Source organism: Ostrea edulis, chromosome 1 (assembly GCF_947568905.1).
Source record: "Ostrea edulis chromosome 1, xbOstEdul1.1, whole genome shotgun sequence".
In the NCBI taxonomy this organism is placed as follows: domain Eukaryota; kingdom Metazoa; phylum Mollusca; class Bivalvia; order Ostreida; family Ostreidae; genus Ostrea; species Ostrea edulis.
The window spans coordinates 82,968,842-82,995,597 of NC_079164.1; the positions used below are offsets into that span (position 1 = coordinate 82,968,842).

The following is a 26,756-nucleotide window of genomic DNA, read 5'->3' on the forward strand; positions in this document are numbered from 1 at the left end:
CTACCAAGTCCCCATCTTTGCTCCTTACGAAAATTTTAACTTTTCAACAAATAATGACAACGTGGATAATTTGTTATTTATGGTCCAGTAATTTTACAAGAAGACAAAAATCAAGTTGCAAAGTATACCAAACGATCCGACTGCAAACGGTAGAAACAACCCAGTCGCTAAGTACTTCGTTACTAGCTTGAAAATACGGATGTATATTTAATTGCTGTTATAAAATTTAGAAATTCATTTCAAAATTAAGGATTATCTCCTTCACGCATAGATCTTATCCTTAGACGAATTTGACTCCAATTTTTTGGCACACTGTTTTTCCCTATAATAGCACTAAAACATCATTGTTATTTCGGATTCCAAACATTTCGGTTGAGTATCACTGAAGAGACATTATTATTCGAAATGCGCATCTGGTGCATCAAAATTGGTACGGTATAAGTTTTATATTATGACCCCTGGGTCGAGGCCTCTTCTGGTGGACTGTTAGTCCCCGAGGGTCTCTACAGCCCAGTAGCTAAGTACTTTGTTTCTAGCTTGAAAATACGGAGGTATATTTAATTTCTGTTATAAAATTTAGAAATCCATTCCATAATTAAGGATTATCTCCCTCACGCATAGCTCTTATTCTTAGACGAATTTGACTCCAATTTTTTGGCACACTGTTTTTCCCTATAATAGCTCTAAAACTTCATTGTTATTTCGGATTTGAAACATTTCGGTTGAGCATCACTGAAGAGACATTATTATTCGAAATGCGCATCTGGTGCATCAGAATTGGTACCGTATAAGTTCAGGATTGCATTCCTTCGCTATTGATAACGAGAAATGCACTTCATGCATGCAGATAAGAACAGGAAAATTATATAACGATGTGTTGATGTTAACCCGATTCATTCATTCACAGTAGGTGCTGAAAGATGTTGTATAATTTGGTTGTGGATGGTGTAGATACCAAAGTGACCATCAACGAAGAAAGTTTGAGGTTTGAATCAAATGGCGATGTCCATAGTAAGTACATGTTTTCCTAACTTTAATTCATCGTCATTAGTAGAATACAGATTGTTGCTGTTTTTGTGGTTTCTGCAGAGCACGAAATGAAGTGGACAACGACATACTGTCACTGTCTGTACTACGGTAGAGTAGCTTCTCTCTTTTTTGGAAGTAAAATATAGAAAAAACTTTAAACATTTTGTTCGTCGAAATATTTGTTCAAAGTGTTTAGAGTTATATTGGACGGAGGATATAACAATGAACTCTTAAATGAACTTAACTGCCCTAAGTGAAGAAATATTTAATATAAAGCACAGAAAATTTCACTTTATTTGGATACCCAATTCCGCCCCTATCCGGGGTTGAACTCACGACCTGCGGAACCAAATTTCCTAGCAGCATGCAACCAGCACGCTAGACCGTTTGACCATAGAGGCCAGTAAAAAAAACTTGCTTTCGATGACGATGGAATTCTCACCACGCTGTCACACGCTACACGGTCATTGAGAATGGAAATGGGATACAGCTATTTAACGTACATTTAAGTACAAATTGTTGTTTTTCAAATTCCACTGAAGAGCCATAGAACGAAAGCATTTTGGAATAGAGGTAGAATCTTCGAAAGAATTATATATATATATATATATATATATATATATAGTGGGATAAATCTCCGATATAATCTTCTAGAGTGCTCGACGTGGCCTCACGGAGCTACATAAATTGACGATCAGATGGAGTTCAATCACATAACATTTATTTCTCTACAGGCTGTTTCGTAAGGGGATGGTTTCCCCTCACTCGTCGGGAGAAAAATGACATCTAACGAAAAACATCCGCGTGGCTGAGAATATGTTACACAGAAACATACTGGATAGTTGCTAAGCATGATTACACACAGGATTGAGTAAATAGAAATTTATGGGAATGACGGCAAGTGCTGACAAGTTCTGAACGCTTATTCAATGAAGATTTTTCGGGATGACATATTATAAAGAATTTCTCTAGAATACAAAGGTTGCACTTTTTTGAAATGTTTGAGTATGATGATGTTTTTCCTAAAATTTCCCACTTGATTTTGTAGTCAATATTTTTGTCTTTCAATGTCCATATGAATTTGCTGAGCTCGGTAGTATTCTTTTTCGTGGAATTACGGAATGAATGAGTGTGGTTGGCGTATCTTAATTTGAACTCGGTGTCTGCTAGTCCTACGTAGCTCTCTTCTTGTCCATTATCGGCTCTGACTCTAGCTAAATACACAATTCCGTGGGCGCGACATTCACCCAAAATATGTTTCTCAAAATTATAGATGAGTGTTTCCCGATAGGCCATGTTCTACGCCCGATTATCAACAGAAACACTATTAAAATAGCATACAGTTGTATGCCATCCATGCAAAATGTAATTGACTCGCATAACGCTTCAATCAAACAAGTGCGCCAGACCGGAGATACATGTAACAGGTGTAATTGCCGAAACAAAGATCAATGCCCGCTCAACGGTGAATGTCGCGCCCACGGAATTGTGTATTTAGCTAGAGTCAGAGCATTGTATATTCATGCCTTTATTTTTTAAAACTGTTTATGGAACTAAAACTGCAAAAAGCCAAAATCATAGCTTATAACAATTATAACAATATACAGTATTTGTGACGTCATAAAGGATTAGAAATAGGATGCATTCTTTTTTCAACCTATATGTACGTGTTTATAACCAAATTTCTAGATACTGTGTACTGTTGAGATTTTTTTTATTGGAAAATTAAATTCTGTGTTCTTGTTTTCCATTCTTTCTTTGAAAAAGGAAAAGTACACTGTTAAAACAATTTCTCGGTAGATTCAAGTAAAGTGTATACACGTACACAAATAAAAGATATGTACCTCGATAAACAATGGGTTTTAGCCATTTATTTATTTATTTATTTATTTTGGTGTAAATTGTGAAATACAATTATACTTTCGAATACATGCAATATCATAAACATTACATGAAGCCAGAAGACAGATAAGATGCATTTACTTGAGCATAACATTAAGAAACTGATATAGGTGATTCTTCTTTCATTCACAGTCAGTTACTAGGTCGATTATGATATATAATGTGAAGTGACAGGATTGGTTCGGAGGACAGACATGACTCGGGTGTGGTTATCCTACCTTGTCCTTTTATTTTCAGTTAGTTACCGATTCGATGATGTCATAGGATGTGAAGAGGAAATCACGGGGTGGTTTTGGAGAACAGAAGTGACGCGGGTGTGGCTAATCGAACATGGATCTTCCAACGCATTACTAAAGAAACACAGGATTGTGTCTGGGGACCAAAGGAAAAGTTTCCAACACGATATATCAGAGAAGATAGTACAGAGTACAGTTGCTTATTCTGAAACATTTAAGATGTCGTCCTGATAAAACATTTACGTCTATTCATGTAATATATAACCTAAGATCAGTTCTGAAACATTTACAGAAACAAAGCGTCCCAAGAGAGTATTGCTAATGATTAACCCTAATGGGGGCGATCGTACTGCCAGGAAAGATTTCACGGATATAGTCGAGCCGGTGTTCAGACTTTCGGGAATGTCTATGGATATAATTTGTAAGTGTAATCATTTTAGTGCATGGAAATTTCACCAAGCTAATACATACGGTGACTTTGGACCTTGGATTTAAGTGCAGGTCCATCTAAGAATAGTGCAAAATCAAATTTTCTGGATAAGTCGAAGTTTGAGAAATAGCGTCAAACGTTACATTCTAAGTCAGCGGAAAATGCGTATTAAATACATTTACGCACACCTCATCAATTCAATATAGAGAAATGATAAAAATATTCCCCAAAACTATAACTACAGTTGCAGTTTTTCTTAACTTCACTGTATGATAGTCAATTTAGATCGGGTCCATGTTGTAAACAATTGCGTACATGTATCGACTACTGTTCTGGTATTGATGTTTCACTCGCTGTCAGAAGGTATATGTGACAAGAGCGTACAAATTTGATAAAATGCAAATATCAATATGGAGTTAGCAATAAGATGGTCAATACGCTACAAAACACATGGATTTTATAACTTTATCAAGCCTTCTCATTATCACATCTAAATGTAGCATGTTACTAGCCTCCATATCTCAAAATCCTAATCCTAGTCGATGTTCATTTCAGTTCTAAAATGCTTCATAAGTTCCTTTATAAAAAGTTCCTATGCTCACATTCTTGATGTTCATACTCAAAGTAACAGCTGTAGACAAAACTAATAGCTCTTTGATTACTCGATCCTAGTGGGTCATGATATTCAACTTTCACTAATTGTTGATCCCATTACCTAATATTAGGTCCAATAGTGATGGCTCCTGCCCGTGTCAATGCCTTTTATACTCGTCAACTACTTGTTATAATAATAATAACAATGATTGGTTTTATATAGTGCTTTTTCCACCGTATGCTACTCAAAGCGCTTTACAATGCATTATTACCCCTGCAGACCTTATATCAATCTAGAACTTTCTCAGCATTCTAGGAAGCATACAGTTCAAGCTGCCGTTACAAGCGCTAGAGCACTAACATTCTAACAATATCTTTCACTGTCTATAGCCAGGTACCCCTTTTACATTTGGGTGGAGTGAGAAAGTGCCTTTCCCGTGGACACAACGTCGGCCTTGCCGCGGCCAGGATTTGAACCCACGACATTTCGGTTGAGAGTCTGACGGCGTAACCACTAGGCCACCGACGCAGACGATTATCCTTTAGACACTAAGAATGTTTCAACTGTATTTATCATGCGTTCAACCTGATAGACAGCTGTTTTATCCATATCTTTCTCTAGCTTAACAACATGGTCCTCCATTGCTTTCAGAAATGAGCTGCACCTTTCTTCTACATCTTTGTTAATACGAATACTTTTCAGTACCTTAGTTTTGGACAAAACTAATGAAGGAATGGGTTGCTGAAGCTATCGTAGTCTTTGTCTGACGTGTTTAAACACTTGATACAGTAAATTGTGTTACAGTGCTTAAATTGCACAACTTTGCCATCATCCTTCGTAGAATCTGTTGTACAAACCGTGTATTTTCAACTTTATTTTGGCTCGATTTCTTTTGTTGCATGTTGTAAGGAAGAATTTGCTTTTATCGTCCTCATGTTCATCTTTCCTTATCACCGACATTTTTTAGAAGTATTGGAAGATCACAAATGGTGCCAAAACATTAAATTCACTTCGAGTCCTCAAATAGAGTCTTCACACTTCAGTTGATTTCTCAAGAATGTTCTATGGGTTTCACTAAATGAATTTCTCCTTTGTACACCAATTTGAATCTTACTATAGTCGCTAAATACCAAAATAACTCAGTTTGTACCACCTGAAAATATACCAAAATGTCCGACCAACCGACTGGAAGTTATGAATTTTATTGGTGTATATACATAGATAATACATACATAGATAGAATTGGGCAGCAGGTGTAATGCCTTTTCATAAGTCCTCTGCATTGCAATTATAACAGAGCGTGGTTACATGAAAAGTAAAACAAATACAAAATCAAACGATTGGACAAGACGAAATAGAATAATACTAAAAAGGGGAGAGTTGAATGAAATTTACCGATGTGTCACTTCACTGATTTAAGGGCATAATATACTAAAAGCAACTGCATACTGTATACATTTTACGTACTTGAAACGTATCGACAGTGATTTTCGATAATCATAAAATTAAGCGATGCAACTTTTGCATAACTTTCACAAGATTTCACTCAAAACATCAAAATATACAGCTCTCTGACAAATTATGTAAATATCATTTAATTTAAGTGGATATCAATGATTAAAGGTAAAGATAGCGAACAGTGATCAATCTCATAACTCCTATACGCAAAACAAAATAGAGAGTTGGGCAAACATGGACCCCTGGATATCGACCTCTGTTATGTCCAAGGGGATATTTGCTTTTCTCTTAATTCTGTATTCTTTATAAGATTTATGAGATTAGTTACATTTATTTGTTTTTATCTTCGAACACTTGGCGACGGACATGTAGTCAGCTATAATCCGGGTGTGTTGTAGTCAGTTTCAAACCCAGAACTTCCCGGTCGAAGTAAGTGACGTAATCTATAGACTATCATGTTATCCATTCTTTTTATTTTTAGTCTCTGAGTATCCTGGACATTTGATTGATGTTACTAAGTACTATGACTTTACCAAAACTGATGGGTAAGTCTCCGTTAATGGTACCTTCCCACATACGGATTTTTCTTACGGATCCTTACGTATTCCACAAATCCGTAAAAGTACACGGATTGTTACGATTTAGACACTTTAAAGAACGTTTTAAGAGTATTTACGGGCCATTTAGGGTTTATTACGAGTTCTTGCGATGCATTTACGGCACATATTTACGATTTGTTCCGAGTAAACACGGATAAATACGAGCAATTTACGACATTTTACAAGCTTTTTAGGGATTGTTACGAGTATATTATGGTAATTTACGACTTCGCTTAGCTTTTACGTGTAATCACGACCTGTTAACGTGTTGATAACGTGCTGTTACGAATAGTTAGGAGTTAGTTACGATTGTTTACGTTTTTGACTCAAAAGTGTTCGCAATTGGCTTTATATCATCATTCCACAACTGACATTATTTGTAATAGCATGTATGTATATTGTATGCAAGATGTGTAACTTCTTTGATGTCTTGAAAACAACTGAAAGAAACATATTTTGCGTCTTTTATACCTTTCCTTACTCGTAAAGTTTAAGTACGACTCGTAAAGTAATTGTGTCTATACGTAAAGTGCTCGTAATGACTCTGAACAATCCGTAAAGCGATGTAACCCCACGTGAATGAAATCGTAAATATCACTTCGGCATTCGTAATAATCCGTAAACAACTCGTAAACTATCAGTAACATATCGTAAACTAACCGCAAAGATTCGTAAAAAAAACAACCTTTTTACGAGTGCTTTACGGATTCTTACGAGCAGTTTACGTGTTCTTGCGACCAGTTTACGATACTTACGGATTGTTACAAATTATATACGGGTTATTTACGGAAAATGAAATCCGTGGACAATCGTGAAAAAAATTTCACATGTCAAAAAATTTGCCCCTACTTTCACAGATCCTTATGCTTGTGTGCGAGTTGTGACGAGTTATTAACGGATACCAACGAGTGATTTACGGATGCTTGCGATTGACTACGAGTCGGAGATCCGTAAGGACTCGTAAGAAAAATCCGTGAGTGTGAAGGTGGTACTGCTTTGTGGAAATATAGGGCTCACAGAGGATGTGACTGATCCACAGGGGATATTCATTTCTCCTTGGTATCTGATCCCAGCTCTGGTATTTCCATGGATCTACGTATGCATATTCAATTTGATATTCTTTATGCTATTCATGAGATTGATCATTATTCGTAATCCATTTATTTATAACACAACTAAAATTATCTTGATAAGTTTACCATCGGTCAGTCAGAACATATCATATCTTAACTCTAGGATCGTTCTACTGGGAGGTGACGGAACATACCATGAAGTACTCAATGTATTGATGAAAAAGAAACAGGAGGAACAAGGCGTGGATTTTAACGTCCCAAATTCAGCATTCTATCCCTTGAACATTCCATTTGGCTTGATACCAACTGGTAAATGTGCTTTATTGTTCTGGTGATTATTGTCTGGATTTGAAGTTTGTGCATGTAGTATTCACATACCGAAACACCATTTAATACAGAGGTATTATAATATTCTTACAATAACAAAAAGGATCGGCATGTCATTGGTCAAGAAGTTGCACAGGCTCTCGTGATGTTCTGACGACCGCTCTTCACGTCGTTAAAGGTAAGTTTATCGAAACGCTAGCAAATGTTTATAATAGGATATGTGTAATCTTAAATTTTTAATGTTTTCTGAAATTTCAATGGTAAAACGTGAAGATAAGGAACAGTGATCAATCTCATAAATCCTATCAGCAATACAAAATAGATAGTTGGGCAAACATGGACCCTTGGATATACCAGAGGTGGGATAAGGTGCCTAGGAGGAGGAAGCATCCCCTGTTGATCGGTCACACCCGCCGTGAGCCCTATATCCTGAACAGGTAAACGGAGTTATCCGTAGTCAAAATCAGTGTGCCAAGAACGGCTTAACAATCGGTATGAAACACGTCAGACAATGATAGGTTGTATTGACGAACTAGATCGCTATAACAACCATATAATTTTGCAAAATGCTGACTTCAATCGAGACTGTTGAAACCTCTGCACCATCAATATGGGGTTCACGGCGTGCGTAACCGATCGAAAGGTGATGCTTACTCCTCCTAGACACCTGGTCCCATCTCTGGTCCAGGAGTCCGTGTTTGCCCAACTCTATTTTGTATTGCTTATAGGAGTTATAATCACTGTTCTTTATCTTCACCTTTCATTGTGTACAATATTACATCCACTATGTACATGGGAAAGTAGGGGGAAATGTTTGACATCATCTTCTATGATATTTAGAATTCTTGACCTCTCATGATAAATCATAAATTTTGGCGCGTCATTTCGGTATATCATTACACTTTGACAAATGCTACATGGTATTGAATTTTTTCAATGCAGTAGCATATCCAATATTTGTGAAAAAGAAGACTATAGTCTAGTAACTAGCATGGTAAAGACATCCACAATTTACAGTTAGACATACATGGATGTAGAATTTACGAGCTCGGTCGTTTGGGTCATACATGTACATGGATTAACAAACACACCCGAAAGGAATCAAGATAGATGCATAAAGCAAACAACACGAACGGTATAGGTACCTCGTTTCAAATCAAGTAGCAAATTACTGAGTGGTCTGCAGGTTTCTTTGAATTTTCCACAGTTGATAATCCTGATATTTTCTACTTCGAAAATCAAAATAAGAAAATTTCTTTCCACTCTTACACACATTTTCCTTTAACATCTTTGCCTTGTTATGAAGTTCCTTTCATTTTGGTGTTCCGATTGACAATGCAAAGACAAAAGACTGAAAGGTGAACGCACGGTGAACGCAAAACTGTGAACGCAGCGTGCACGGCGAGCAAACGGAAAAATAGGCAAGTAGAACGTTTCAAGGACTGCACAGGCAGACAGGGTGCAAACGGAAGCCATCAATATTTCTTCGTTCATTTATGTACTAATTAATCAACACATAATGGAGTATACTATGAAAATATGGAAATTTTATTTTGCCGCGAAGAAAGACAATTTTGACGAGTGTGTATCTGAAAATTCCATAAACTGCAAATGATATAAACAATTTGATTTTCGGGTAGCCATACTCTATTCAATTGTAGTAACAAAGAAAACAAAACACAATCTCCAACAGGAAGCCTCGAAAATTTTGTTGAAACAACAATCATATTGAGATGTCACCACTGTCTGTGAAGGGCTGCAAAATTTAGGCCTATGCTCAGCGCTTTTGGCCTTTGAGCGGGGAGGGTTCTTTATCGTGCCACACCTGCTGTGACACGGGACCTCGATTTTGGCAGTCTCATCAGAAGAACCGCCCAATTTACTCACCTTCTACAACAAGCAAGGGGTACTGGGGACCTATTCCAACCCGGATCCCCACAGGATTAATCATAACTTACAAACAATTCTTTTGCGTCTTAAGTGCCTAAATTTCAGTTGGACATCTAGTCTAACATAAATCTGTGTTCATATAAAAATCACTAAGTAATTAAATATAAGTTTGGTTTGGTATAGGAAAAATGTCATTTTTCTTCAAATTCTCACCAGGCAGAACCGTGACCTCTCCCATAATGGTTTTATATAACAATGGCAAACTTGTTGGTTTCGGGTGTGCTGGAGTTGGCTATGGATTCCTTCCCAATGTTGTATTTCGTTGTGAGAATTTCCGCTGGCTAGGACGATCCCGATACACAAGTAAGTGTCAAATACGCTCTGTTAAGGATGGGTAGGTGGGATGGGCTAGCAAGATTTCTGGTTTGGTTTATTAATACTAAGAACATTCACCATTAGCGTTTATGAAGGCGCGTGAGCGAAGTTCCACTGACTGATACATGAATAGAATGGTTCTTTGAGGAATAGTTTGCCACTCTTCTAGCAAAGCATTTCCCTGTGATTGTGGATTCTACAGATAAGTCTTGCAGTTGCACACACGTCTACACCAAGCTCGTCACAAACATGTTTAATCAGATTAGGATCTGGGACATGGTGGGACAATCAAGGAGATTGATGTCATTTGATTGAAGATCTCTCAGTGAGTGCGCGCGCATTGTCTTGCTGGAAAACGTATTTGTTGCTTTGTCTGTTCTACTTAATGAATGGTGCCGACACAGGCTGAACAGTGAAGTTTCCGTGCCAAATGGCCAATGGGATGCGAACTTTGTTAATTCCATCCTAAACCACGATGCTACCTCCGTCAAATCTGCCTCCTTCAAACATGCAAATGTCTAGATAGCATTCATGTACACGTCAGTTATTTGGTATGTTGCCTTCCGTATTGCTGAAGATGATTCTTGGTCCGTGGGTAAACAAGACCAGCGTCCAATTTATGCGATTATTTAACTGTTTTTGCGCTAACTGCTCTCTGTAACGTCGATGTTTGTGTTTAGGTGGTAAACCTTTGTAAGGTATTCTATAAAGGAGCTCATTACGTTTAAATATTTGAAAAACTGTTCTACGGTGAATTGCCTTATCATGACGTCCAATTATTTGCCTCGCCGTTGTTGCGGCAGCCCTAAAACTTGTCCGTGTGACGTTGCTGTATGAACGCCTGTTCGTGTTGTGTTCTCACAACTGGTCGACCGGGTCTTTCGTGATCATTTATGGGCCTTTTTTGGTTATTGCGTCGTATTAATCGTCTACCTACTTCCCCTTGACTGATGTCTGCTTGCACCATCCAGAATGCTTCAGATCCGAAATCATTGTTAAACCGCGTCATTGTTTAAAAAATATTAAAATTCAGTTGAACGTGCATTTTCCATCGATCACAGAGTTGTTTCACGATGACAAAACTGATTTCTACGTTTTCGTTTCGTTTGAATAACTGCTGAAAAATCATCAATTTTTTACATATAGAAAAAATAGGTGTTGTGTTATTGAATATACGTTTATAAAAAGAATGAAATAGTATCATTCATGATTGTACAAGTATGAATCATGGTTTTAATGATCAGTAGTATGGGATTAATACACACCGCAACTCATTCTATTCAATAATTATGACAACATTTGATCCCACAACACCCTGTAAACACAGACAAAAGGAATGTTTGTTTAATATTCATTCAAGCTGATTTCTCTTCATGTTTTCACTCTTTTTCATCGTTTCAAGTTCTTGCCTCGTGGGTGCTGCTGTTTGAAACTCTAGCACGATACCATTACAATGCCAAACTTACCTTCCAAACATCGTAAGTATATAATTTTTATGGGTTGAAAAATTCCCACGATACTCATGATACGATACAACGATAAGAACATTATGTGGTATTCACAAGTATACAGCACTTGTTTAATCAATCTTAAGAATACATTCATGATAGCACATTCCTAAAGTTTTTGAGACAGTAAATTAACATCCCATATTGTGTGGCAAATATACACATGTATATATTGATTGATTGAATATTGTTTAACGTCCCTCTCGAGAATATTTCACTCATATGGACTCGTCACCACTGCGGGTGAAGGACTGCAACATTTCGGCCTTTGCTAGGCGCTTATGGTTTTTGAGCAGGGAGGGATCTTTATCAGTATATATATATATATATATATATATATATATATATATATATACAAAGCACTAAAATGACCAATGACACGAATAACCATATAATTTTTTGTATTTGACCTTGTATCCATGTTGTGGATCCAACACTTTGAGGTATCGGGTGTTGTTGGAACTTTAGTGCTTATATATATATATATATATATATATAGAGAGAGAGAGAGAGAGAGAGAGAGAGAGAGAGAGAGAGAGAGAGAGAGAGAGAGAGAGTGTGTGTGTGTGTGTATAAGTACAATTACCAAAAGTGGAATTATTGCCAAGTTCGTTTAAAATACAGTTGTAATAATATTAGCCTCTTTAATCTAATATTCCTCTTACATTTTTAATCCATTCTAACTATGTATCAAGTTCATCTTTTTCATATTTAGTTCATCGTCTGGCATGATCTTCAACAGAATTCATAATAGATATAAAGTTATGTCACCAATTGAAAGACTGAGGATTTCTGTATTTAGGACTTTTGCCTTGCATACTTATACATGTATATCTTCTTGACAATAGAGAGGGGTCAGCTTTTCTTCCCAGAAACCTCTTCGAGATATCTGTCAACAATATATATCTACAGTCACTGAATCTGTTTCTTTTGAAACTGGCATTTCTTTCATTATAGACAAAGAATACATGTCTATTGCAAGTTAGTTGCATTGTATAGTACCACTTGTCTGCGTAATCATTATCTGTACTGTTGTCAAGTTATGAGATTGATCACTGTTTGTTATCTTCATCTGTACAGGTTGTTGTACAATTATTGGAAGCTTACATCTTTAAACCACAATATATATGTAAAGATTACAATAGTACATGTACATGTATATGTGTTTCTATATCAGAGTCACCGAGCGACGTAACCCTGAGACCAACGAGACGGAGATCTTTGTTGCTGATAGAAAGCTCACTGGATACACTTCTTATACCTCTGATACAGGTAATAACCAGTTACATTTGAACTACAAATCTATAAAATATATCCACCTTTTGATTGCCCTGGATTTTAAGTGTTGTTTAATCAGAACTATCGGTTCGATGACGTTCAACACGTATCAACAGAGCTGAAGTCACTCCACCTGATTTTTTTTTATAAAAGCAAAGACAAGATTATATACATGTATGTAATAAATTGGTGTTATTCTTTCATCTAACTATTATCAATAGTATTGTCTTAATAGTACATCATTTAACATACATATGTACATGTATACATTTCATAAAACGCCTAAGTGTAAGATAGTCAATGATATTCAAATTAAATGATGTAAGATAGGACATTTGCATGTTTTATTAGATCTTATTTTAGAACAAGAAGATATTTAATAAAATTCAATATTGAATGTTTGGAATTCAAGAACTATTTCCTACTTTCTAAACAGTTTTTTATGTATATACGGGATTGTCTATATACCGCAGTGATGGCGACTTTTTCCGGAAGCATTATCATGGGTAATCCCCATCATTTTTCAGCTGATGAAAAGCAAATCACGTGACTCACATGTGTAATCATTGGTGCGAGCTCGTCAAGACGCCATCTTCGCTCGCTATAAAACATATTCTAACAAGAGTACCGCACATGGTATACCATACGGCCGTCGGACAGTAATGATAAAATATCAGTGCAATATCTGTATCCATAATGAGAAAAAGTTCAGAAAATTATTTGACCTATTTTTAGCTGTAAAGTAGGCTACGGTACACCAATTAAGCTGAAGTGCAACCTGAATCAGTATTTCTATGACAGGAAGAGTGTGACTACATTTCAAAGTAATTCCTTCATATATCCATAACAAAAAAATCTGGAAAACATATTTACCTACGTTTAGTCTTAATTGCACGTGTACATATAGTATGTCACGGTGCACAAGTCCAGCCGAAATGCAAACTAAACTTGTATGATATTCCTTCGAGAGGAAGCTTGTTATTAAATTTCAGGGCAATATCTGTATCCATAACGAGAAATGCTGTCTCACGTGTTTCATATCAATTATTAGGCCGTTCTTGGCACACTGCTTTTGACTACGGATAAATCCGTTTACCTGATCAAGATATAGGGCTCACGGCAGGTGTGACCGGTTAACAGGGGTCCTCCTAGGCACCTGATCCCACCTCTGGTGTGTCCAGGCCTCCATATATATATATATATATATATATAGAGAGAGAGAGAGAGAGAGAGAGAGAGAGAGAGAGAGAGAGAAAGAGAGAGAGAGAGAGAGAGAATTTGGAGAAGGAAGTTACATATTGTCTGCAGTAAACTTCAGTGTATATATATAAGGAATTATATGTAAACAATAGTTTTCGATGAGAATGAAACTTGTGAGGTTCCATCGTTAGCATAATGTACCTGTCAGATCAAAAGTGCGAGGAATCCCTTAGATCTTATTGCCGGCTCCTTAGTACTGAACAAAAGAAAGTTTGTTGGGGTTTTCTTTAACAAAAGAAAGTTATTAGCTATGTTCTTGGTAGCGAAGCCTTGGGGGAATGAAACCTACCTCAATTATCAGACCCCAAAATATTTCACCAAGATTTAAAAGGAGGTTTTTGATAGTTTTACATATATGACATGCATGTTTTTTTTATTAATTGGCAAATCATCCATTAAGCATCGCTATCAAATTGTACTTATAGCATGTAATAGTCCAGCAATATTCATAGCTGATGCATATTTTGAAATTTGTATCAATAAGTAACTTGAAATTGAAAACTCTATATTGGAAGTATAATTCTTCACAAATAATCAATTAAGCATCGCCATGAAATGCAAATAGTCAAGCAATACTCATAATTGATACGTATTGAGAAATTTACATCAATAACACAAGTTAGAATCCAAAGATCTATGGCGTGTAAAACGTTGCACTATCATACTAATCTTGTAATTCATATTCGAAAACTTGTAATTTATATTCTAAAGCATATCATTCATATTCGAAAAGTTGTTATTCATATTCGATAATTTTATCATTCATATTCAAAAACATGTTATTCTTATTGAAAACGTGTTATTCATATTCAAAAGCATGTCACTCATATTCAATAAATTGTTATTCATATTCTAAACTTTTCATTCATATTCAAAAACATGTGATTCATATTCGATAATCTTATCATTCATATTCAAAAACATGTGATTCATATTCGATAATCTTATCATTCATATTCAAAAACATGTGATTCATATTCGATAATCTTATCATTCATATTCAAATACATGTGATTCATATTCGATAATCTTATCATTCATATTCGATAATCATGTCATTTATATTCGATAATCATGTTATTTATATTCGACAATCATGTCATTCTTATTCGATAATTTTTTAATTCTTATTCAATATAATTTGCATTGTGGGTAATATTATTAGTTTGTAAAGTCTCTGCTCATTGGGTACATGTATGTGAAAACGAAAGTAGATTATGGTGTTACCATATCTAGTGGTAAGTGTACATTCTTTATGTTAGTCAGTGTAATACGATGAACATTTACCAAACGTTTATCAATCAATAGACATTCATTACCTATGAATGTGTTGCGTACACGTGGTCAGAATGTCAAAGATCAAGGTCACAGTGCATGGAAATTAGAAAATGCTGATGCGGGGGCACATTTTTTTTTACACATTCTGTAGTTATAAATGAATTAGTATTGTATATATTATTTATGTTTTCTGATTATTTATCATATAATGAAATAAATATATAGAATTTATAAATATGAATTGAAAATAAACATTTTATAACAAATCGTATACTGTTTTTGTTTAGAATGTATGTCAGTGTAAGAAGGGGGTGGGGACACAAAATGGTGCTAATCTTTGTTCCAATGCACACTACCCCACAATTTTTTTTCATTTAAATTAACCAAAAATATGATTTAAATCTACATTAGTAATTTCAGAAAAAGTTTGATACAGCTATTCTCCCTAGGTTGATTTTTTTTTAATGAAGCAGGTTTTCAAATTTGTGTGATATTTTATACAATGATGTTCATTAATACTTGATTTTTTGTAGAATTGGTGATATATTTTATGTAAAAGCTATTTAAATAATCAATTATGCTTAATTTTCATAAAATAAAAGAAACCCAAGATTATTTTGTCCTTAATATTTGTTTTATAGTGTGTTTCTTGTGAAAATTGTTGATTTTCATGAAAAATTAAGTTTCAGCAAAGGGGCAACTTTGAGGGGCTGTAATTCTTTAAAGTCCACCCTAACATACTCTTCTTATGTTTTAAATGTCTTTCGGATAAAGATGTATCAGTTAAAATGGTTTATCAAAAAAAGTTTGATACTTCTGAAAAAATTCAAACCAGGAGAGAACATCCTTAATACCAGTGAATATTGCACGGACATGTGCATGTACATGTATGATTTAATTTACCACCGAGTTATTAACGCTTTATACGGAACATACTATTTTCAAAGTATATTTTTAAACCTTCAATGTGTTACAGTGGTCTTTAACCGGAAGTTCTGGGACATGCTATTCTTTACCGGCCATGGTATCTATGATGGGAAGGCCCTGGTAGACCCCTCTAGAATGTTTGTCCCCAAACCATCGATGTTTTCATGTTTTGTTTTATTCGACACGATTACACCCAGATCTGTACGACAGTATTGGAAACATTTGTTTGGAGCGACGTATATGGTAAGACTCCATTTCTGAAAGGTATTTTCTGTTTTGGACTGTCAATTGACATTTCATTTCGTGTGCTTGCATTGGAAGCTCAAAGTATGTCCGTCATCTTGCTGTTTGTATATTGTTATCAATTTGTAGTTTCGATCTTATCAAGAATCACAATGCTAATTTCAATTCAAATTTGGAACAAAAAATGTTTATAAAACTATATATCCCTCTGCGGTGCAAAATTAAAAAGGGTTATACACATGCATCATTAGTGCCAATTCAATTTCAAAATATTGAGCAGACAATATCTTCCTATGTCCAGGGGTCATATACTCCTCAGGATGTGCCAAGTTTGGTGGCAATCAAGCAAATGATTCTTAGAATATAGAAGACAACATTACAGTGTCCAGTTTGACCCTTGACCTTTGACCATGTGAACCCAAATTTTATAGAGGTCATCATCCCTAAAATGCACCATTGTACCAAGTTTGCTGCCTGTCAAGCAAAGCATTCTCAAGATATTGAACGGACAGTTTTTTCCTATGTCCAGTTTGACCCTTGACCATGTGACCTATAAATCAATAGAGATCATCTACTCCTAAGGATGAACCAGTGTACCAAGTTTAATTTCTCTAAAACAAAGAGTTCTCAAGATATTGAGCGGACATTATCTTCCTATGTCCAATTTTACCCTTGACCTTTCATCATGTGACATATAAATCAATAGGGGTGATCTACTCCTGCAGATATACCAATGTACCAAGTTTGATATCTGTCAAGCAAAGGGTTCTCAAGATATTGAGTAGTCAGTATATTTCTATGTCCAGTTTGGCCATTGACCTTTTGACCATGTGAACTCAAAATCAATAGGAGTTATTTACTCCTCACAATGTACCAGTGTACTTAGTTTTATATATGTCAAGGAAAGAGTTCTCAAGATATTGAGCGAACAGTATCTTCCTATGTCCACATTGGATTGACCTTTGACCTTTTGACTGAAAATGAATAGGGGTCCTCTCCTACTTATAAACAGCCCACATATGAAATAACATTACAATCAAATGAATGGTTTTCAAGATATTGAGCGGACATGTGGTCTACCGACCGACCGACATGCGTGTACCGACCGACCAACATACCGGCAGGTGCACCGTAATATGTCCGTCTTCTTTGATAGGAGCATAAAAGGTATCCTTAGGTACGAGGGATCAAGTTTTTAAAAAAAATGCCTTGCAAACAAAAATGAAAATATGAATGAGCGTATAATTTTATCGAGATTCACTGAAAACGAAAGTCTAAAGCTCGTGAAAGCACTTTTATACCACGAAATTTTTTTGCATGTTTTAAAAATACAGGCGAATTTCAAAATAGTCCACAAAAGCACAAAACGTTTGAGAGATGGGCATTTATTTGACCTTTTAACTCCAAAAATCACTATTGAATACAATGTGTTGAAATATTGGCTATCAGTATGAGTTTAATTATTTCATCAACACCAAATGAAACAAGAGCTTTTAAAACTTCCTAACTTATTTCTTACCTACATGTTCAGCTTACATGACTGTTGACCATTTCATCCCAAAATCAAAAGGATTGTAATTTCCACACATCAGTGTTCGTTATTTTTACCTTTCATCAGTCCGAGTTTGAAGTTTTACTTATCTAGGTAAAAAGTAACGGTATCAACACTACATGTACATCTTTCTACCAATGTTCTGCTGGCCTTACCTTTAAAATAACTAACGGCGACCCTTGCCACATAAAATCAATAAATAAATTCAGCTTCAGTGTGTAATTAAACGATAGCTATTCAAACATCTCCCCCGGATGGAGAGACACGCAATATGATTCGGTTATACCCAGACTTTCTTTGTGCGAGTATAGTAAACAACACTTATAATATTATACATTAAAACATTTTCAAAGAGTGTAGATAGATGTACATGAAAGTTAACATGAAAAGTATGAGAGAGTAACAATGCTTTCTACACGTCAATGTTTAGTTGGTTTTACATATATTTTCAGGACGAATTAAGTAGTGTGATGGATGTTTTACATGCCCGAGAGCTCAGTGTGGAATTATCTGAAAATCTAGACGACGCAGATCAGGATCTGTCAATGACAAAGAGAATAATATTATTAGATGGGGAGATATTGGAACTCGAGACACCAAGTTTTCAAATAGGGTATATAGTATTCACTTGTGTAGCTATGGACCAAAGGAAGTAATTCTAGTTAGATTGATGTCGAAATGGCATTACTGTCCTAACAAAACGCTAAGTATTGTTATCCATGTAAATTGATCTTGTAATTGATTGATTGATTGCTTGATTGACGCTTCCCCCCATACTCAATAATTTTTCAGTTATATAGTGACGCCCATTTTTATTGGTGGAAGAGAGAACCCAGATACAATGTACTTGGGAAGAGGTCACCGACCTACCGCAAGTAAACTGAGAAACTTTCTCACTTACCGGCACCAGCGGGATTCGAACCCGTGCCGAGCAGAGTGCGAGGCCGTGTGATGTTGAGCGCGATGCTCTAATCACTACGCCACGAAGGCCCTCCTCTTGTAATTAGAGAGAAAAAACCAAAAGAAATAATCTAATTTCAGTTGTAACGTGAAATATAGTATATGATAAAACCGTTTAAGGGAATTATTCAATTTTAGTTTCATAACAAATTTGACAATTGAAATTTTTTTCTACCGTTTGTCTAACTTGGTTCATTTCGTGTTGTGGGTTTTTTGTCACTCTTTCATTTTCTTAAGTTTTACGTCCCGTCGGGAATTTTGCACACATATCAAGGCGTCAACATCAGAATATGAAGTACCTCATGTCAAATCTCTTTAAAAAGTAAATTCTACAAGTATTTTATGTTTTGAAATCTCAAAAACATGTCAAATGAAAACATCAAAAATTATTAAACACTGTGTCAAAGATAGAGAACTGATACACATTCTAAAAGGAATTAAAATCTACTACGACGGGAAATAACTCATGTAATGTAAGTACCGTCAATCACTCCTTTATATAACCCATATCATAAAGGGGCACCTCAGCATTAATCTAAAATCCTTTCTATTTTTTATCTTTCAGGTACAAACTGGATATTGTGCATGTCTTTTCAAGTTACCTGTAAAGTGGCCCTAGTATGCGTTTATAGCTTCTTAACATTTTAAAGTATCGTTTGTGTATTTCGTCACTTCAAACATGAGCATTTGCACTTTATTGTTTAGTTATCAAGTATACAATGTATATACATTCATGTTTGTATTCCTTTCAAAACATGTCTGTGCATGTTATTTTGTGTTACAGATCTAGCGATGTTCTTAATTTAACTCTAATCATTCTAAGGTGTTTTTTTATCTATGGAAGATCCCTGTTATTCAGATCTTCCATCTTCAATGTAGTTTATCTTTTTTATTTTTTCCCTTCAAAATGTGTTATTGGGATTTCTTGAAAACCAATTTGATTTCTTTTCATATTCTCAGAAATTATGATATTGAATTACATCTATTTTGATGAATCCTATTTTTAAATAAATATACTTCCAGTCATGAATTATTGCAAACATTTTGATTCTGTCAAGAAGACAACTTGACCAGGTCAGTCTTCAAAAACGGCTGAAGTGTTACAACTCATCTTCACAAACTTGTACGTAAAGTAGAATGGTTTCGTTATAGAAACACCATTTAAATTGAAAACGGTTTTATTCGCATTTCATCCCTTTTGGGGTTTTCCTGATTTTCTTTGATGATGGTACATGTATAACAATAACATATCAAGGTGTTGTTTTAATGTTTTGTTTACTAGATTTTTAACTTTCAGCAATCAATAAAAAGGTATAATGGTTGTTTTCACATTTGCTTTTTCGTCTTTGTAAATACAATATTGCAAGATAGTTTGTTATGGAAAACGTACATAATTTACTTGTGTTTCTAACTCGTAAGGATTGCATGTATAGTTCTACTGATACATTACATTAACATCATTGGGTCAAATGCTGTCTTATTTGTTTCTTTTACGCCGTTCTTGGCCCACTGATTTTGACTACGAATTACTCTGTTTACCTGCTGAAGACATAGGGCTCACGGTATATGCAGGTGATGATAGAACACTGCTAAATAAATAGGGAAGTTGACGATGGAGAAGCTTAAATCATCCCGTTTGTCACAAAATTAAGTTTCCCGTTAATATTTATTTCCAATAAAATATCTAAGTATGAAGTAGATGTTGAGGACTCTGTGGTGTCTTTAAATTCGACTTCAGAGGGATATAACGCATCGACATATGGATGGAAATGTTATTGTTAATAGATAAAACTTCGTCGATGTACTTAAATGTCGAGCAACAGCAAGATACTTTTTTCTGCTCATGTAGAAGGTTTTTTAATAAAGTCTACTTCATAAGAATATAAAAACAGGTCACTTAAAAAAGAAGCACAATTCATACCCATGGGAATTCCAACAGACTGTTGAAAGACTTGATCACTTAAGATTACGAAGATATTGTCGACAAGGAACTCCAGCGCATTTTTATTTCAACTCCAGTGTACTTGTGCGTGGAATCAGAGTGGTGTTTAACAAGGTACTTGTTTGGATGAATGATCACTAGATACGAATGAAACTTTGATATACGTACATGTAAACAATACGGAATATTGATAAAGTTTCAGAAAAATTACACACCACATTACCGGGTGTATGTATTATATTCGTTCCTAGTGATGTCTGAAACTTCACGTTGTGGACACAACTCCTCGGAAACCGTTAAACGGATTTTGCTCAAATTTTGTAGGAATATTAGTCACCATAAGTAGTAGTTGATCATATTACATCGCCATTGTCATTCTACAAATTTTACAGGACTTTGTTGAATTTGCACATGGTACACTGCAGGATCGTTAATCATAATATAAGGGTTCAATTAATAGAAGAATATCGGGGCACATATTTCAAATGAATTATGGTGCCGGACCACTCCATCTTGTCCATGAGGGTAAGGATCTTGGGGAAAAATTACCATCACACAAACAATCCAACATTAAGCACCCCTTTTCGTAGACAACGAGAAGATCACTGGATCAGGACCCTATGTACTGCATTTCCATATGGATGCAATGCTAATGTATATGATGTGGGAAATTTGACTAGTCCACAAGGAAATAACGTGAATGTGATGGGACTCTTTCCCAATGCCCAAAGACGGAAACGCAGTCATGGACATCGTTCATATAAAAGACCAATTATAAATGATGTCACGTTTGATTCACTTTTGCCTTACCTCAACAGACAATTAGGTCCACATCATATTCGTACAAAACTTTACTCTGTTCCATTGAGAGTTTTACACACGTTATTTGAAGAAGCTATGGCTAGTCCATACTTGGATTTTTCAACACCTGAATATAGACGGAACTCTATGATTATGGATGTTGCTTATCACAGGCTCTTTAAACCAGCACGGGTCATGGATGATATTCCTTCCAAATCATGCCGCCAGTTCCTTAAGCTTAAATTTACAAACAAAGGAATAGATGCCGTCAACATAAGCAACATTCTTCGTCATAAAAGAGTTCAGTCGTGTATTCCAACTTATTTCAAGTTCAAGTCTTCACTCTGTATTTCCTACAGCTATACTTCTACTATTGCATCCAAACTTTTTAATTATAAAAAAAACTTTGCAGTGGTTGGATATAGACCATCTTATACGTAATCCACCAACGTGTTCTTGTTCTTCATCTTCTTTCAACTATAGTCCAGCTGGACATCTCATTACTGGTGATGTTAATATAATTGTAAATGAGAACCTCAAATCACTTATTCTAAAAGGTCCTATATACAGAGAACATCGGTCTTTTAATTGTCGAGAGAACTTAATCTCTATTATGAATTCTGTCAAAGATTATGCCAGACGATGGGCTAAATATGAAAAAGAAGAACTTGATACATTGTCAGAATGGGTTAAAAGCATAAAAGGAATATTGAAATCCCGCATTAGACATATAAAAACAAAAGTACGTATTATCTATTCTTCTGTGTTTAGTAAACCAGAAGTGATAAAAGAATTAGATAGGTTACATGAGGAATATGTTTTGGTTCCAGCTGACAGAGCTAGTGACAACATTGTCTTTGTTTGTAATGTTCATTATTACAACTGTATTTTAAACGAACTTGGCATTAATTCCACTTTTCGTAATCGTACTTATACTCCATCTGCCCTTTCAAAAGATGAAATTCTTCAAATCCATGCTTCAGTTATAGACACATTCAATATCCCAGTCAATGGGTCGAATGAATATGAGTTACCGTACCTATATTGGATTCCTAAACTACATAAAAACCCTTACAAACAAAGATACATTGCTGGATCCAGTAAGTGATCTACCAAGTCCCTATATTTGCTCCTCACGAAAATATTAACAGCTGCGAAGGAAAAACTTCAAACTTTTTTTTTTTATTGGCTCTTTTTGGACATATATTATCATATAAACAGGATGTTACATGCAACTTCAATATTTCAACAAACATGTTAAACACTGTGTGAAAATTAATAGCAATATTGTACAATTACTTTGAAGATAAAGAGAGACTAGTATATGAAATATGCATAACTAATTCATTTAAGGAAGATACATCTTACATTGAAATTATTTTGTCTTCTATCTTTTTCCATACTTGGTTATAATAATCAAGATTTCTTCTGCCACAATAAATTGATTTTTTAACAAACAGTTTTCTTCTCAAAAATTGCAAAAAAATATATAAAGAAGGACCACTGTGCCCTGTATCTGAATTAAACACAAACTGTATATAATATTTAGAAAGCAGTATACAATAATTCAGACTTTCACACTTTTCTTCATAAAATCCAAATATTATGTCTTGATGAGAGATATCATTTATATAAGTAATGTTTAATCTATTCCACCAAGTTTGGAAATGCTTCCAATAAGTACCAACATATTCACAAAAGTAAAACCTGTGCTCTATTGTATCTAAATTTCCACATAATATACAAGAAGGTGATGTTTTAATTTTCATTGCATACAGTAATTTGTTGTGTGCTAAAAATCTGTGAATTAATTTATATTGAAAAGATTGTAATGATGTTTCCATTGATATTGTGAAAGGTAACTTGTAAATATTCTCTAACTTTTGCTGTGTTAATTTTGAATCAAAAATATTTTCCCATTTTGGTATACATGTTGGTAATTCTGCTATACTTTCCATCAAAATCCAGTAAAAATCTTTACAAGTCATGTTTGATATGGGACTCCTATTACCATTGAAACTCAGTATAAGCGTATTTCTATTTATAAAAGAATTATCATTTTGTCGAATATGCTTTCTCCAACTGTAGGGTATTGCATTTCTTAAACAATAGTATTCAAAAAAAGATATGTTTAAATTGTGTGTTTCACTTAATTTTTCATGGCTAAGGAAGTCTTTATCTCTATCTACAATATCTCCAATATATAAAATACCCCTTTCATACCACTTCTTCCAAAAAACATCTTTATTGTCAATTTTGATATTGTCATTAAACCATAAACTTTCTTTAAAAACGACTGGTTCAACATTTACAATATGTCTGAATTCTCTCCATGTACTAAAAATATCACTGTAAAACTTTGGCAAAAAAGTATCAATGTCTAAATGATCCGTGCATCCTCTAGAGATAATAAAGTCATTTAATTCAATATCTTGCAAGTAAAATTGAATTATGCTTCTTAATTTTGATTTTATATTAGTGAAAATTCTTTTTACCCAGCCTAATCTTAATGATTTGACCTGTATATCAAATTTAGGTACTTTCAAACCCCCTTTACTAATTTTTTGACTGCTTACTGTACTTTTTACTTTTGGCTTTTCATTTTTCCAAATAAAGGCATTTATTTCTTTTTCTACTTCTTTAATTAATTCTGATGAGAAAAGTAGAACTTGCGCTTGATAAATGAGTTTAGGGATTGCCAGTGTTTTTGTTATTAGGATTTTGCCAATAAAAGTTAGATTCCTCATTTTCCATAAATTTAATGTTAATTTCAATTCTTCTAGTTTTGTATTAAAATTCTTTCTTAACATTTTTTCTTCACCTTTTGAACTAAACCATATTCCTAATGTAAAAAATTGACCTTTTGACCACTTAACAGGTAAGATTCCTGGTCTGAAATTTTTACAACTTCCAATCCAAACTGCTTCTGATTTATCTAAATTAATTTTGAGTCCAGAACAATGTTTAAAATTTTGAATGATGTTTAGTAATTCAATTCCAGATTTCTCATCACTTAAAAAGCAGGTAGTGTCATCTGCTAGTTGACTTATCTTAAATTCTGTTTCAGCAATTCTGATTCCATGAACTTTTTAATTCTTCTAGCAAGTACTTTTGATAAAATTTTGTAGTCAAAGTTAAGAAGTGATATTGGTCTCCAGTTTTTAAGTACAGTCCTATCTTTATCTTTTTTAGGTACAAGAGTTATGATGCTTTTTCTTTGATCTATGGAAAGTTTGTGTTTTTGGATACTTTCATTGAAGCTGTCAATTATTAATTCTGAAATGTCTTTCCAAAAATACTTATAAAATTCCATTTGGAAACCATCAGTGCCAGGCGATTTATTGCATTTAAAAGTGTTTAGTATAGCTTCACATTCATGAACTGTAATAGGTTCTTCACAAGACAAGGAATCCTCTTTTTCAAGTTTTTGAATATTCATATTGTAAGTAAATTGATCAATATAATTCTTATAGTCACAATAATCTAAATCTGATGTGTATAACTTTTCAAAAAATGATTCTTCTTTTAATATTTTCTCTCTTCCTTCCAAAACCCCTTTATTTTGACGTTATTGTAGATATGTATTTATTTTTATAGTTTCTTTTTTCTAAGGAGAGAAAATATTTAGTACACTTTTCTCCTTCTTCACACCACTTTGCTTTTGATACCTCTTGTTTTATTTTCATTTATCAATTCCAACTTTTCTTTAATTTCATTATATTTATTTACATTTTCTTCCGTAGGATCTTCCGACATTTTTCGTTTTTGATCATCAAGTTCCTTAGCTATGTTTTCTTCATTTTTTCTTAGTTTGCGAGCTTTAAGTTTTGAAAATTTTACTATAAACCCTCTGAGTTCACATTTTATGGTGTCCCATTTTAGTTGTTTATCATTCATAAAAAAATATTTATCTTTTAGCTGTAAAATGTTTTGTTTTGTTTTCAACACAAACTCTTCATCTTCTAATAGGGATGAATTAAATTTCCAAAAACCGGGGCCTCTATCTTCGAAACTTTTACCCTTTATATTCAAAGTAATTATACTATGATCAGTTTTTATGGATGGTTTAATACTTGTTTTGCAAAGTGGTGCAAGAAAAGCAGGAATTAAGAAAAAATCTAATCTTGATAATATTATAGGATTTTTCCGACTAAACGTAAATAGCATACCATTTGGATTTTGTTCTCGCCATATATCTACAAGGTTTAAATCTTTTATTGAAGATATAAGATTGTCTCTATATTTAGATTTTCCTTCAATACACCCCCCTTTCTTATCCAAATTTGGGTTCAATGTAATATTGAAGTCGCCACCTAGAATCAGATTCTGAGAACTCTCTTCTTCTAAGTGCTTTAAGACGTTGTTTAAAAATTCATTCTGTTCTGATGGGTTATCCTTAGTTGGTGCATACACATTTGATAAAATAAATTCTGTTTTATCTAATTGTACAAAAACTTGTAGAAATCTACCAGCATTGACACATGTATGTTTTAATATCTTATACTCAACATTATGTGGAAATAAAATTGCTACACCTTTACTATTTGATTCTCCATGATTAAATATGATATCCGAGTTCCATTCGTTTATCCACTTTGATTCATCTTGTGCAGTTGAGTGTGTTTCTTGTAAATAAACAAAGTGGCCTTGAAAATTCTCTTTAAAAAATGTAAACAATGTTTTTCTTTTACTTGGTGAGTTTAGGCCTCTTACATTTAACGATATGCAGGATAAGTTAAAAGACATTACGATTTGCGTTGAAATGTTTAAAGCACACACAGTAATTCAGAGTAAATTCGTGATAAAATGGGTTGCATGCACATGTATTCGATAGATTGAACTTGCTTGGAGCCAAGTAAATAACAGTGGGGGGACCCCGAACAAAAGAAATCAAAAAGAAAAAACACATATGTACAGATGAATATACTGTACGAAATCAAATGTATAACTGACTAAACTGAACATACTTGACCAACCTTGTGAAGTTTTCACATCTGCATGTTTATATACTGGAAGCTTTAAATGAAAGCTAAATATAAGAACCAGTATGTTATAATTCATGGAAATTAAATATCCGGAATAATACACTTCGT

General features: G+C 34.4%; 1 protein-coding gene across 2 annotated transcripts; it reads left to right on the forward strand.

Annotated features, from left to right (window-relative positions):
* Positions 1–712: 712 nt before the first annotated feature.
* Positions 713–26,290, forward strand: LOC125678315 (uncharacterized). Of its 2 annotated transcripts, XM_048916692.2 has the most exons (12): positions 713–1,011; positions 3,169–3,357; positions 3,460–3,588; positions 6,132–6,195; positions 7,486–7,631; positions 7,753–7,827; positions 9,756–9,902; positions 11,317–11,392; positions 12,600–12,694; positions 16,215–16,408; positions 18,413–18,573; positions 19,486–26,290. In XM_048916692.2, the coding sequence occupies exons 1-12, from the start codon at positions 921–923 to the stop codon at positions 19,526–19,528; spliced, it is 1,410 nt and encodes a 469-aa protein (XP_048772649.1). In that variant the 5' UTR covers positions 713–920; the 3' UTR covers positions 19,529–26,290. The 2 variants fall into 2 exon arrangements, with proteins under 2 accessions (XP_048772649.1, XP_048772657.1); XM_048916700.2 differs by lacking the exon at positions 9,756–9,902 and having other exon boundaries at positions 714–1,011.
* Positions 26,291–26,756: the final 466 nt, after the last annotated feature.

Bases quoted from the DNA above. Each gene is read 5' to 3' on its own strand.
- LOC125678315 (XM_048916692.2), top strand. From the start codon at position 921: ATGTTGTATAATTTGGTTGTGGATGGTGTAGATACCAAAGTGACCATC. The intron at 3,358-3,459 runs GTACAGTTGCTT...AAACATTTACAG, and splicing joins ATCAGAGAAGATAGTACAGA to AAACAAAGCGTCCCAAGAGA. The intron at 12,695-16,214 runs GTAATAACCAGT...AATGTGTTACAG, and splicing joins TTCTTATACCTCTGATACAG to TGGTCTTTAACCGGAAGTTC.